This window comes from Monodon monoceros, unplaced genomic scaffold (assembly GCF_005190385.1).
Source record: "Monodon monoceros isolate NGI ecotype Baffin Bay Population unplaced genomic scaffold, NGI_Narwhal_1 Super_Scaffold_1, whole genome shotgun sequence".
NCBI lineage: Eukaryota > Metazoa > Chordata > Mammalia > Artiodactyla > Monodontidae > Monodon > Monodon monoceros.
In genome coordinates this window covers 61,504,172-61,518,157 of record NW_021703765.1, presented here as the reverse complement: position 1 = coordinate 61,518,157, position 13,986 = coordinate 61,504,172, and the positions used below count along the sequence as shown (strand labels likewise).

The following is a 13,986-nucleotide window of genomic DNA, read 5'->3' as shown; positions in this document are numbered from 1 at the left end:
ATGACCTGATCCAATTAAAAAGAAAAAGACAAAGAAGCATAAGACAGGGGCCTGCCAATGGCGCATCACACTCCCCTCCACAGGGCATTGTCACCTTCAAAATCCCAACAAAGCAGAACAGGAGGAGGCATGCTAGGGAAGATGCCGGCCTTCGTGCAAGAGTCGCACACCCCACCCAGCCACGTGAACAGCAGGAGCCAGACCCCAAGTGAGAAGCAGAGACCAGAGCCTCACGATGCCCCTGAGGGGGGCCAGGCCAACCCGTCAGCTTTATTTGACAGGAAGGAAGGCTGGAGAGAGGCTGAGAGGGGCCCAGTCACAGACAGACCTTGGACAGGGCAGAGCCAGGACTAGAGCCCGAGCCAGAGACGTTGTTCCATGGATGTCCAGCCACAGAGCGGTGTGCAAGGGGGGCGGGGGCTCCCATTCCCTGGTCAGGATCCTGGGGGGCCTGGCGGCCCTGGAACTGCACTTTCCCAGACTCTCGACGACAAAAGGACAAACATACACAGCCTTCACCTGAGCCCTCCATTTATGGCGAGTCACCCCGCAACTGTTTCTTCTGTGCCCAGAACACTTCTAGGCTCTCCCATCCAGGCAAAATGAAACCCAGCAGGTAGAGCCCAACGTTCAAGGGAAAGTACAAGATCCCTGTCATATACCAGCCACGCAACTGGTGGGACATTAATAATTTGAAAGAGCTACTTCTTGCTTGTGGGACTGTATCAAAGTGACTAATTTTGACAGAAATGCACTTTCCAAGCTTGCACAAAGGAACCAGTGGCAATGACACTCAATTATGACCTTAATGTAATTCAATACACTGTAAATCTAAAACATAAGGCTTCAAAGCTCCAGGACATGAGTCTCTTATTTCAGTGACTGCTCAGCCAAGGGGGCCCCACCATCATGTCTCCACAGCGAGCCAGTGGTGTGCCAGCTATGTCACACTCAGTTACTGCCACGATCGACACACTCAGCGATGGTCCTCACTCTATGAGGGAGTGTCACTGTCCCTTTGGAGAAATCAGGACACTGAGGCTCAGGGCAAGGACACAGATGAGCCTGCGGCAGAGATGAGGATCTGAACCAGGTCTTGGAGAACTCAACCACAGCACGCTGCTCCAGGGAGCAGGCCGCCTGCGCATGGTCGTGCCAACAGGACACGGCTGCAGGGGACACTCAGCGCTGCCCACACGCTCTGGCCCACTCTGCACGGTGGCCTCACTCCGGGATGCGTGTGTGCCTCCAACTGAACGGGGGTGGGCCTGGCACTCTGACCTGCATCACACACTCTGGAGTTCAGCATCCTGGGATGGAGACAGGGACAGTCATGTGGACCACGCAGCGGATCCACCTGTAAAGTGGCTTTCCTGTGCTGAGTTTCCCAATGACTGGCACGGGGGGCAGGGGGGGGCGGGCGCACACATTTACAGACCATCTCAGGAAGGGCTCAGGGGCCATCTGACTTTGGAGCTACAGCCACTGCCCAGCCCGCTCAGACAGGGAGCACCAGCAGAAGCACTGGACCTGATGCCAGTCCCTGCTTTGGCTGCACATGTGTCCACTGGGCCAGGGGCTGTCCGGCACACTTCACCCCTTTGCCGAACTTGCTAGTGAGAAGCAGAAACAAAATCTGGCCAGATAAGGAGTACGGAAAACTCCAACTGATACAGGCCTGGAACTATTCAAAACAGCACAAACCCCACCACCACCTAACCTGAGATGAACTTTACTCTCCATCCCGTCCCTTCTTACGGGAAGCCATGTGAAAAGCAGGAGAGAAACCCTGAGAGCAGGGAGCACCTGGCGGCCCCACCCGTGGGTGGTGGCCGGGCCTCAGCCTCCCGCCTGTCAGGGCCCTGCAGCTCTGGACACTAGAGACTGTGGCCAAGGCCTGGAGGACCTGGAGCAGGAGACCAAAGGCACAGCGTCCTTGACAGGACCGCCAGCCCAGCTCAGCAGCCTCATTGGCCCACACACTCAGCACAGGAAGAAAAAACACATGGGTGAGATTCTGAGACACTGATTTTGAATTCAAGAGCTGTGTAATTTTGCTGGAAAAAGTAAACATCTTTAAACAAAGACACGTTCGCACAGCTGTCTCAGGAAACCTCTCACTAACCCTAAGGAACAGGTGACTTCAAGAGTCGGGAGGGCATGTGGAGAGGGGGACTTCCTGTCCTCCCTGCCCCAACCCACGACCCCCGAGGGCAGCACCATTTCCTCCAAACCCTCCCTCCCTCCCACCAGGCCACTCTCCTGGCTCCCGTGCTGACACCCACACTTAGTACATGCCAGGCGCTCTTCTGAGCGCTTGATATGTAGTAACTCAATCTTCACACTCAATCTTCACACAGATGACATGACTAATGCACAGAGAGGTTAAGCAACTTGCCTGGGTTCAGTCAGCTAAGACAAGGTGGGTCAGGACACACGCTCCAGCACCTGAGCTCTTAATCGCTCTGCAGTATTCCACTCTCAATAGCTCTGCCCTGAATGGAAGACCCTTCCCTCCCCCTTTCTCCCGGGCGAGGGTGAGGCTCACCCAAGCCCTCGAGAACACACAGAATGAGTCTGGACAGGAGACACATGCCAGCAGAGCCCTCATCAGCGAGCGGCCGCTTCCGGACGCCACACCTGGGGCTCCATTGGATCCTCAACTGAAAGGCACAGCGTCTCTCTGCCACCTGTCCTGAAACCCACCCGTGCTGGCCTCGTGAGGCCCCTCGTGGAGAGGCAGTTCTGCCAGCGGCCGAGCCAAGGGAGGGAAGGCTTGTCCTGGAGGGCCAGGCGCGCTGGGCACGCTGAAGAGGGTAAAACCAGGTCAGTCCCCAGTGCTTCTGGAAAGCGCCACAGGGGTGGCCTCCCTAAAATTCAAGGACGGGACCGAGCAAGGTAAGAAGCACATGGCCAGGGGTTACTACGTCTGTTCTGAAGGATGAAAGCTCCTCACCCTCACCAGCTGCCCAGTAAGCTACCAAAGCCCTGCTCAGAGTGAAGGGCCAGACCAAGTTTGGCCTCCTCCCGCCAGAGGGGCTTATCCGCCCCCCCTCACTCCTCAGCTGGCAAGCGTCCAGCACACACAGGCAGCCCAGGACCTTTGTTCTAGGCTGGGCCGTTCTTCTCCCTCCTTCAGCTCCTTGAGGGCACAGTGCAGAGGAGACCCCCCCCGGAGCTGAGTCAAGGAGTCGCCCTGGTGCAGAGAGACGAGCCGGGTGGCCCCCGGAGGCCGAGGAGTGCAGAGCTCGCGGGCCCAGGGGATCCCAGGGCAAGCGGGGGAGACGAGACTGACAAGCCCAACCCCGGACAGGACACGCTGAGGAGCACGGGTCCTGCCCTACTGAACCCGGATCCGGTTTCTGGGGGCAAGGCCTGGGCGTGAGCACTTCCCTCCAACGCACTGCCGCTTAGGGATGACGTGGGAGTGAGGAGCTGACTGGGGACGAGCACAAAGAATCCACTGAGCGATCCCAGGCAGGTGTCCACCACAACAGGGACGGCCTGCATTAAGGGCATGGCAGTGGAGATGCAGAAAAGACAGAAGGAGAAGGGAGATAAAGGCCTAGTTCAGCAGAATCTGGCAAGTGGCTCAATGTGGAAGGAAGGGATGAGGCAGGTTCCCCCAGGTTCTTCCTTGGTGATGGAGTAGACAAGTGGCCCATTAACTAAGGGAGGCAAGACAGACGTGGGGGCGCAGGCGGGGCTCAGACCCGGAGGCCTGCAGGTCCGGCGCCATTCAAAGGAAACTCCTGAGGAGGGGCGGGGGTGTGGGGTGTGGGGGACCACCAGAGTCCAGGCCCAGGAGGGAGGGCTTTGTGGTTCTGTAAGCTTTAATTCCCAACTTACTGTTGCATCAAAGAAAAGAGAAGTTATCTCTTGAATATTTAGTGATACTTTCCAAGAGTGAGAATACTTTCAAGTGACCTGATGTAATAAAACACTAAATCAACAGCCTCTTAGAGTTGTAGCAAAATCAGAATAGGTCTAAGTACCCTGAAACAAGTGTTTTTGTTCTCGTGTACCCCTCAAGAAAAGGTTCCAATATTGCAATAATGAGCATACTCTCTTTCCCAGGGCCTGTCCCAATTGTCTCTTAAGAGAGAAACATTTACAAAGAATATCATTAAGGGAGGCCAAAATAGTCCCAACTCACTGCGATGCATGAATTTAGGGTAAAAAATGCTGTGCTTTCCTCGAGTCCCAAAAACCCAGTGGATTCAGAACACTGACACCATCTGTAAAACTCCCCTCACGCACAACACACCCACCAGACACACTCACCGCTCCTTGTGTTCATTACCCAACCTCAGGGAGTACTATACCTGCACTCAAGAGCAAACTAGTTCACTGCTTAGTACAATGAATTCCAAGGAATGAACTATTATTTAGCAACTCCTCCTACTCATTCACATGTGATTATGGGCTGAAAGTACACCAATATGGAACTCTGAGTGAGCAGTATTTAAATAGCATTAACAGGCTGCTACAAATCTCAATTCCTTATCTCAAGAGTTATGCCATAATAACTAATAAAATGTCACTCCTCTTTTAAATCTACAAATTTCCCCACTGAGAAAAGCCCTTCTGGGAAGATACCCAGCTGGAGGGCCCTTCCAGGAGATGTGTGCAATTGAGAGGCTAAAAAGAAATGAACAGACTGCAATCAATTTCCCTCAGCCACACCTACAGGTTTCACTTTTGTAGGTTTCCCCTCCTGACTGAAGCAATGGTTACAATCTGGTGGTTGCCATCAATGCTGAATTAGCTGCTTGCAAATTAAAATGTATTTAATGTTTTATTAACATTGTAATTCCTAAAAAGTGTTCTGAAAAAAGGCTAATCCTTTTGGCAATTGCTTTTTAAATTAAAGACTTTATCATATTCACTTTGCCTAAAATAACTTCTCAGCCTGATATATGCAAATCACTCTACTTTTAATAATGTATTTTACACTACCTGCAGATAGTCCATCGTTACAAAGAAATCTTTGACTCCAAGTGTCTCAGAAAATGGTTTTTGAGGAAATTTCCAGTTCTTTAAGATGTAATCCATTTGATTATTCAACATGTTTACTTTTCACCACTGAAAATCCCTTTTATTATCCAGCCCGTGTACTGACCAACCTGATTCAATAATTTTTTTTCTAAATTAACCAGGCCTAAACACTGACTCTCAGAGCCAATGATTACCATCTTGTAACGAGCATCCCCTACTAAATTGAAAGAATCTCCAGGCAAGAGTCAGGAATCAACATACTCCTCCGTGCATCCTTGGAATAAGAAAGGAGGCCATGTGATAAGGGGCGTGGAACTTGGGATATGGAGACAGGGAGATGTAGCATCTCATCTCTCCCCAGGATGGTCCACTAAGCCTCACAACCTTCTCGTTGGTAAAATAAAGATGACAACACACTACCTTTAAGAGTTACTGAAAACATTAAAAAAAACTTACCTAAATGATCTAGCACTTAACAAGTACTCAATGTTACATATTTTTTCCTAAGCTCTAATTTTTTTGAAACACAAAAATAATTGAAAAACCATAGTAACTCCCCTCTCAGACCCCTGGGAGCCTGGGAGCCCCAAACTGGGTCAACTGGCCTAGACTAAGGGATACCAGGATGAATTAGGTCAAGATCCCTGCCCTTGAGGAACTCAGACCCTGGTAGGAAAGGCAAGTCTAACACAAATCCGATTGTGACAAGTGCTCAAAGAGAAACATAAAGAAAGTGCTGTGGTCACACAAAGGCGGAAACAACTCATTCTGATGGGGGAGGCGAGGCCTCAGAGTAGCTGGCCTCGGAGTTGAACCCAGGACTTCCCTGGAAGGGGATGAAAGGCGAGGGGAAGGCAGCTTTTCTCAGGGAGAGCAAACAGCGTGTGCAAAGGCCACCTAAGGGCCGGGGGCTCTCGGGTCAGACAGAACTAGTCACATCACAGCTCACTCTCTCCCTAGCTAGAAAACTGGGGCAAGCCAGCGATTCTCCCTGCATTCCATTTTCTCACCTACAAAATGGGAATAATAGGGTCTACTTCACAGGGAGGATTACACACCATCATAAACATGAAGTACGGAGCTGCACAAAGTCAAGGCTAAGGAAAATGGCAGCTACAGTGATTAGGTGCAAGAGTGATGGCAAACCAAGGAGCAGGAGGTGTGGCTGAACAGATTACTTTCCAGCAGTCTAAGGGTCTTACTGCCAGGAAGTTAGGATTAACCTCCGAGGACAATAAAATCACGGAGGTTAGGACAGGAGCATGAAAGGATTAAATATTTGCTTTAGAAAAAGAACTGTGGTGGCCAAGAAGGCGAGTCAGAGAAGGAGAGAACTCAGAAAGGCACCTGAGAGGTGAGGGTATGGATTCAAGTAATCTCAGTAAGACTAGATAAGTCAGGAACTCAAGAAACCTTTAAAGTAAAATCCGAAAGGCATCAAGGATGACTGCCTCTGGGAAGTACAGAGGGAAATAAATGAATAACAGTCTTCCCATCCGGACGACTGTGTGGACGGTGGTGTCACTGACAGAGAAGAGAGAAATCTGGACTCTGCTGACTCTTCTTTTGTGCCCACTTCCAATCCACTCTTATGAAGTTCAATGTCGTGTCTAGTCCTTAGGGAACAAAAGAAAGGAAACGTTCCCAGGGAGGGAGGGCCCGGAGGCTGGGACTCCAAACTCAACGTCTGGCTCTCCGGAGCACTGCTCTGCCCAGGAGGAACCCCAGCCCTTTATCTCCCCCCAGGAAATCAGCTCCTGGGCCCTTTTGATTTTCGGCCCGGTGCAGCCCGGCAGCACCACCGGCAGGGCGGCCGACTCGCAAACCTAGGCGAGATCGGCTCTGGGGGACGCCGGCAAACACACTCGAGAAAGGACTGGGCCCGGGTGACATCTGTGCTCCTCACCCGGGGAGCCAGCGAGCAAGAATGCACCCCGCCGCGTTCAAGATACAAAGTAGCAAGTTATTTTTATAAACTTTGGTTGGTTTTGACTCCCACTCCCACCCCTAAAATGGCACTTTGCTCCAGCAGGGCCCGGAGCGCGGATGACGAGGACGGGGCAGGAGGCCCGCGCCGCGGCCGGCCGCCCCCCGCCCTCCGCCCTCCCGCTCTCCTGCACCCCGGGGCCGAACTTGCCGCTGTGTGACTCTGCAGTTGCAGCGACAGTCTGCCGGCAGTCGCAGCGACAGTCTGCCGGCCCCCGCACACCCAGATCGCCCGCGGCAGCCCAGCCTAACTTTCGCCCGCCGGCCCCCGCCCCGAGCCCCCCGCCCGCCCGGCCCGGCGGCTTCCAGCCCGGTGCGCTATGGCCCAGGGCGGGGCAGCTCCGCGGCGCGGGCTTTGCGCTCGGGCCTCCCGCGGGCGTCCGGTGGGCCTCCTGCTGCCTCCGCCACCTCGCGGAGGGAGCCCGCGGGCCGGGCGGGGCAGCCGGACGGCCGGCGAAGGGCCGGGGCGGCGCGGCCTGGCGCTCCCTCCTGGGCTGCGGCCTAGTGGCCGCCTTAGCTCCCTCACCACACGGCCCTGGGCGGCGGCGCCACGCGAGGCGGGGGGCGGCGGCGGCGCCCCGAGGGGTCCGGGCGGCCGCGCGGCCCCGGCCGACGCCACTCCCCGTCCGCCCGCCGGCGCCGGAGAATGGTCTTTACCTTCATCAGCCTCCTGCTGGCCGCCATCTTGGCTCTGGTGCTGCTGCTGGCCCAGAATGCATCGCGGCGGCCGGCGCCGGAGCCCCCGCACTTCCTGGAGCGGGGGAGGGGCGGCGGCGCGGGCGGGCGAGGCGCCTACTGTGTGCGGGCGCGGTGCGGGTACAGCGCCGGCGGCCTGGGAGCGCCGGGGCGCAGGGACCGGCGGGGACCTTGCCTTTGCGGGGCGCCCAGTGCGGTGGCACTGGGAAACAGGGCCCGACACACAGTAGGTGCACAGTGATACTGGCTGCGGGAGATGGGTGAAGGGGCAGGATTATTTCAGGCACCAATCAGCGCCGAGGTGATGGGAAAGTGACTGTGGGAACCTGCTTCTCATGGGCGGGGGGGGGGGGGGGGGGGGCGGTCAGGGAGTCTCACTGAGGAAATAGTGTAATTATAGCCAACACTCACCACGAACAGCCCCATTTCACAGGAAACAGAAGCACAGTGGAGGCCAAGGGTTTGCCCAAGGTCATGCAACCCGCAAGGAGCAGAGCCCAATTCTGTTCCAGACGGGGCTGCTGGCTCCACAGCCACCACTGGGACCTGTGAAGGGTGGGGAGGAGCAGCTCTGAGAACGGAAGGGCAAGCCCATGGTCAGATGAATGCGTATAAGGAGAAGACTCTGGTTGGAGAATGGAGGATGAGGTAGGTAGGGGGTAAGAAGGGGAGCAGGGCCATGTACAAGCTGTTTGTGGCCATCCAGGCAAAGAGGTGATGGTGGTTTGGACCTCGGTGGCAGTGCAGGCAAAGTGGAGGGTGCAGCTTCAGATCATTCAGGCCTTGTGAAGGAGTTTTTCTCCATTCTGAGAGCAGTTGGTTTCCCACTAGAAGACAGAGGAAAAGAGCCCTGGAGATGGATAGCCTGGAATAGAGCCGGCCTCCCACCCAGAGACCTGAGAGCCCAGGCTTAACACGGGGAGAGAGTGGGGAAGAAACTAGATGATAAGCCTCATGCAATGAGGACCCTGCCTGTCCTTTATCTCCCCCCAGGGCTGGCACACAGTGGGTGCTCCTAAACATTTGGCAAATGTGGGACTTCCCTGGCGGTCCAGTGGTTAAGACTCCCCCTTTCCACTACAGAGGGCGCGGGTTCGATCCCTGGTTGGGGAACTAAGATCCCGCATGCTGCACAGCGTGGCCAAAAACAAAAAACAACAAGGGACTTCCCTGGTGGCACAGTGGTTAGGACTCCACGCTCCCAATGCAGGGGACCCGGGTTCGATCCATGGTGAGGGAACTAGATCCCACATGCATGCCACAACTAAGGGTTCACATGCCACAACTAAGGAGCCCGCATGCTGCAACTAAGACCTGGCGCAACCAAATAAATAAAAAAAACAACAAGACACATTTGGCAAATGTATGAGGGACTCCATCAGTTACTCCCTAGAGCTGCAGGGGACCTGGGAGCCTGGCCTGGGAAATGACTTTATGGTCCTCCTGTGCACTGGGCCTGGTGCTTAGTGGGCCCAGGTCAATGAAAGAACACAGTTCTATTGGGAACTGCTTCCTCAGAGGGAAGGGGACCCTACCCTGAAGAAATCCCAAGCCAGCTGAGGAAGTGCAGTGCATACCCTTCACCTTGACGTGCTAAACCAGGAATAGGGGGGTGGGATTGGAAGAGGCCGAGTGCCAAGAACTAACCTTTGCTGCAGCATCTCCTGTATCCTCACCCTCATGGCAAGATGGCTCCCTGGCACCCACTTTGCAAGTGGGCACAGGCCCTGGAAAGCAGAAGGCCATAAACAAGCACACAGCCCCGGTGGGAAAGCCGCCTGGACTGTGGGACCCTTCTCTGGGTCTTAAACCTTCATTGTTCCGCATAGCAGTCCTGGCTTCTGGTCACACCAGCTCCCCTCCACTCAGCCATCCTGTTCATCCAGACCTGACCTTTCTGTGCTACCTCCCCGAGCCTCCCATCAAGAGTGACCTCTTCGGGACTTCCCTGGTGGTGCAGTGGTTAAGAATCCGCCTGTCAGTGCAGGGGACACGGGTTTGAGACCTGATCCAGGAAGATTCCACATGCCGCAGAGCAACTAAGCCCATGTGCCACAACTACTGAAGCCCAGGCGCCTAGAACCTGTGCTCCTCAACAAGAGAAGCCACCACAATGAGAAGCCCATGCACTGTAACGAAGAGTAGCCCCTGCTCACCACAACTAGAGAAAGCCCACACGCAACAATGAAGATCCAGTGCAGCCAAAATTATAATTAATTAATTAATTAAAAAAAAAAAAGAGTGACCTCTTCCTCCTCTCCATCCTCCTTCTGGGTTCCAGGCCCTTCTGCTCAAACTCACCACCTGCTGCTCCTTTCTCCAGTCAGCACATGTCCTGGGTGCTCACCTCTAGGTTCAGGGAGGAGATACAGGTCCCTGCCCTCAAGGGGCTTGTTACACCCCAGGGAGGCACCAAGGAAAATGACAGAGGTGTGAGGGTTTGTTGAGGCACTCAGGCTCAGACAGGGGCCCTTCAGAGGACAGGGGAGGGGCCAGGAATGGGAGGAGGCATTGCAGCAAGAAGGAAGTGCCTCTGGCAAGGCAGGGACTTGGCAACGGTATTCACACTCCATAGGGCCGAAGGGGTGTCCGGCCCTGGGCCGGACATTTACACCCTCCACTGAGCTCATTGGCACCACAGGGCCATGCGCTTAGATGTTCTGTCTCACAGGGGAGGAAGCTGAGACTCTGAGAGAAGTAGCTTGCCCTACCTCACCCAGCTGGGAAGAGGGCTCCAGGAGTAGACCCGAATGTGGTCCATGTGGTGAGGCTCTGCCTTGACCTCCCTCTGCTGGCCCAAACCCCCGAGTCCCGCATCCCTACCTGCCCACAGCCTGTGCCCTGGCCTCTGCCCACGCTGCCCCCACTGCCCAAGATGCCTTTGTCCTTCCCTCCCCCACTTGTCCCTCTGCAAGTGCCAGTCAGGCCTCAGCACATGACTTGCCACCCTGCTTGGGGAACTTGATGGCCTGCAGTGTGCTGGGTCCTGCCGGTGCCGATTCACAAGCCTTTCTTTGATGCCCCCTACCATCCTCTGTGGTCAGAACTGTTACCAGCCCCATTGAGAGGAAGAAACTGAGGCTCAAGGGGTCAATCAAGCTTTTCTCAGCCCCCTGGCCATCTAAGGGTCCAGTCCAAGTCCGCTCCTGGACTGTGTGGGGTAAAGTAAGGGCTGGGAGACTCAGCCAACCCAAAGGGCTCCCTCTTTCCCTCCTTCCCTGCTATGCCCCCCTACTCTCCCTCCTTCCTTCCATCCTTCCATCCTTCCTTCCTCCCTTCCTTCACAAACCCCATTGGAGGATTTCTGTTTAGTGAATGAAGAAATTAACATGGCACCTGCCCCCCACCCTCTGCCCAGACCAGACTGGGTGCTCAGCCAGACTGGGTGCCCTTTGATGAAGGAAAGACCGTCCCCTGACCTAGAGCAATGGCCAAATAACTGGACCAAAGGTCTTGCCACTAGTGTCAGTGGGAGATGGACAAGGCCTCGAGCTTCAGGCTATGGAGAGAGAAGGGTGGTCGGAATAGGCCCAGAGCGGAGAGGAATGCAGATGAAGAAGACGGAGGATGGCTCTGTCCTGGCAACAGCGTGCAGCTGCAAGTCAAGACACTGCTGGCAGCCCCACGGGGTCCTCAGGAGGCAGCAGCTTGGGGATTACGATGGCACCCGGGTGGCCAGAGCCCATGGACAGGCTCTGACAGCACCAGTTCAGAGCCCAGACTTGGGTCGCACGGACCAAGGCAGTTTCCTCCTCTGAAGAGGACAGTGCCAGCCTCCCCAGCTGTGGTGGGACCTCAGGCGTCAGGCCTGTCATGTGCGGGGGGTTGGGGGTGGGGTGGGCTGGCCACCCACGGGGACACATGTGTGGGGTGGGCTGGCCACCCACGGGGACACATGTGTGGGGAGTGAGGCTGAGGCTGCCAGGTGAGAGGCCAGCCCAGCAGGCCAGGGAGCCCCAGCCGGAGAGCTGGAAGCTGGCACACGCTGTCCCTGCCTGCCCGGGAGGGCGTGGACTGGCCAGAGCAGGCAGCAGGGCCCAGGAGTGGAGGCAGAGAATATATCCATCCAGGAAGGGCTGGTGCTGGGGGTGCCAGGCCTCCCACAACCTGGAGCAGGAAGCTCTGGGTGGGCTGCGGCTGAGTGACCCTTCCCTTCTGAGCCCCAGTCCCTCCTCAGGCACACAAGGACCATGACAGGCTGAGAGGGGCCGGGAGCTTGGCAGGTCTCTCTGCCTGAGATCCAGTCTCAGCTCTGGGCAGCCCTTGCTCTCCTGCCTCAGCTCAGCTGGGGTCTTCTCCCCGTTAGCACCACCCTCAGCCCCCAGCACTGGTCCACACTCCAAGTTCACTACGTCCCTTTGCCATATTTGTGTTTAATGCCTGTGTCTGCCCTTGGACTGTAAACTCCACGAGGACGGAGGCCACACCTGGTCAGCCTGCCTCCGTCTTTAGTCGCGTATTCACTGAGCGTGGACCATGTACTGGCCACTGTTCTAGACGCTGAGGAGGTATCAGAGAACAGACAGAAAACACATTGATGACTCACACATAAGAGAAGTGGGCTGGAAAGCTGGGGCTATTGTGGCCACAGAGGTTGGGGGCTTAAAACTCTCCAGGGGGCTCTCAGGATGGAGCCCAGGGCCCTCACCAAGGCCTCAAGCTCTGCAAAACGCGGGGCGTGGGTGGCAAAGGAGGGATGCGGATCAGCATCCCAGGACTCCACACAACCCAGAGGTCACACATGGAGCACAGGGCTGGTGATGTGGGGCGAAGCCAGACGTGAGGGGCACGTGCCCCCTCTCAGGATCAGTGGAATCATGGGGTGTTGGGGCAGTGGTGTCTGTGCCCATAATAGACAGGAGGGTCTCTGACCCAGAGGTTCTCAAACTTGTTGCCAGCAGCACACCTTTTTTTTTTTTTTTTTTTTGGCTGCGCCATGAGGCTTGTGGGATCTTAGTTCTCCGACCAGGGCTCGAATGCGTGCCCCCTGCAGTGGCAGCACTGCTGAGTCCTAACCACTGGAACGCCAGGGAATTCCCAGCATACCTCTTTAAACGCTATTAAAAAACACTATTCAACCAAAGTCCTCCTTAGAACCTGACAAATGACACGAATTAGTGGCCGTGTCCTGTAGGGGCAGTGTCTCCCCTTCAGCTCTGGCATATCCTTCCCACCCCTACAGTATCTTCCAGGAGCCCCGGACCCTAAAGGAGCCCAGTTTGAAAACTACCCATATAATCTATCCCATTCATGTTTTAGGGAAGAAAGCTGAGACCAGAGAAAGCAGTCAAGTTCCCTGAGCTCAGAGTCCATGGGGGTGGCAGGCAGGTCACTGGACAATCAGTGCACAACGTGACAAGTGTGGGATGGCAGGAGCCGGGTACCAGGGTAGCACAGTTTGCTCACGCACTCAACCACATTCCAGAATGCCTCTCATGGGCCTTTGATGGCACTGTGGGGCTCCCAGGGACTCAGGCTGGGGTCCGCCTCCTCAGTTGCAGCCTGCCCTCCTGCCCTGACTGTTGGCAGCCCTGCTTGGGGCTGCAGCAGGACGTCCAGGCTGTGGCGCCCCACCCAGTGCCCTGAGGGGACCGTCCAGCTTTGCCACAGCTGCCCACGTGCCCTGGCAAGCCATCTGCTCCCGCTGAGCCTCGGGGCCTCGGCCTCTGTCAAACAGAGCAGTGCTGAGGGTCCCGTGAAGACATGCTCCCCGTGTCTCCACGACCATCTGGACTGTCCCTGTGTCTAACCTCCCCCCTCCCTCCCATCCACCTCTCCTCTCACAGAGAACATCTGGAACCAAAATTCCCTGTGTTCTTGCCACTTGCCACTGCCCAGTGGCATCTCCTATGACACATCAGGGTTCAAGGGAACCTAGTTTGAAAAACTTGAGTATTAGGAGTTCCCTGGATGCTTAGTGGTTAGGACTTCATGCTTTCACTGCCCAGGGCCTGGGTTCAATCCCTGGTCAGGAAACTGAGATCCCACAAGCCTCACAGCGTGGCCCCAAAAAAGAAAACAAAACAAAAATAACAACAACAAAAAAGAAAAACATGAGTACAACAAAAAGGGTGGAGCCCATAGAGCCAAGTGCTGAATGAACACAGAAAGTGCTTCTCTGAGCCTCGGTTTTCCCACCTGCGAGATGGATTCAAGGTCATCTACCTGCCTACCTGGAGAAAGTACTGTGTAAGTGAGAGGGCTGTGTGTCTGTCCTGCCCCAGGAGCAACCCAGGAAGGTCAGTCACAGAAGAGAGGCTGGGGGGTGGGTGGGAAATTCACTCCGAGTGTCCAGTGGGTGGCTCG

At 55.6% G+C, this 13,986-nt stretch overlaps 1 protein-coding gene across 1 annotated transcript in view; it reads right to left on the bottom strand.

Moving 5' to 3' along the window:
• Positions 1 to 7,698, bottom strand: part of UBE2L3 (ubiquitin conjugating enzyme E2 L3) — a 42,816-nt gene extending 35,118 nt beyond the window's left edge. The window contains exon 1 of the mRNA XM_029229341.1: positions 7,642 to 7,698. Coding sequence (XP_029085174.1) covers positions 7,642 to 7,668 — 27 coding nt within the window. The 5' untranslated portion in view covers positions 7,669 to 7,698. The remainder of the gene's footprint in view (positions 1 to 7,641) is intronic.
• Between the last annotated feature and the right edge of the window lie 6,288 nt (positions 7,699 to 13,986).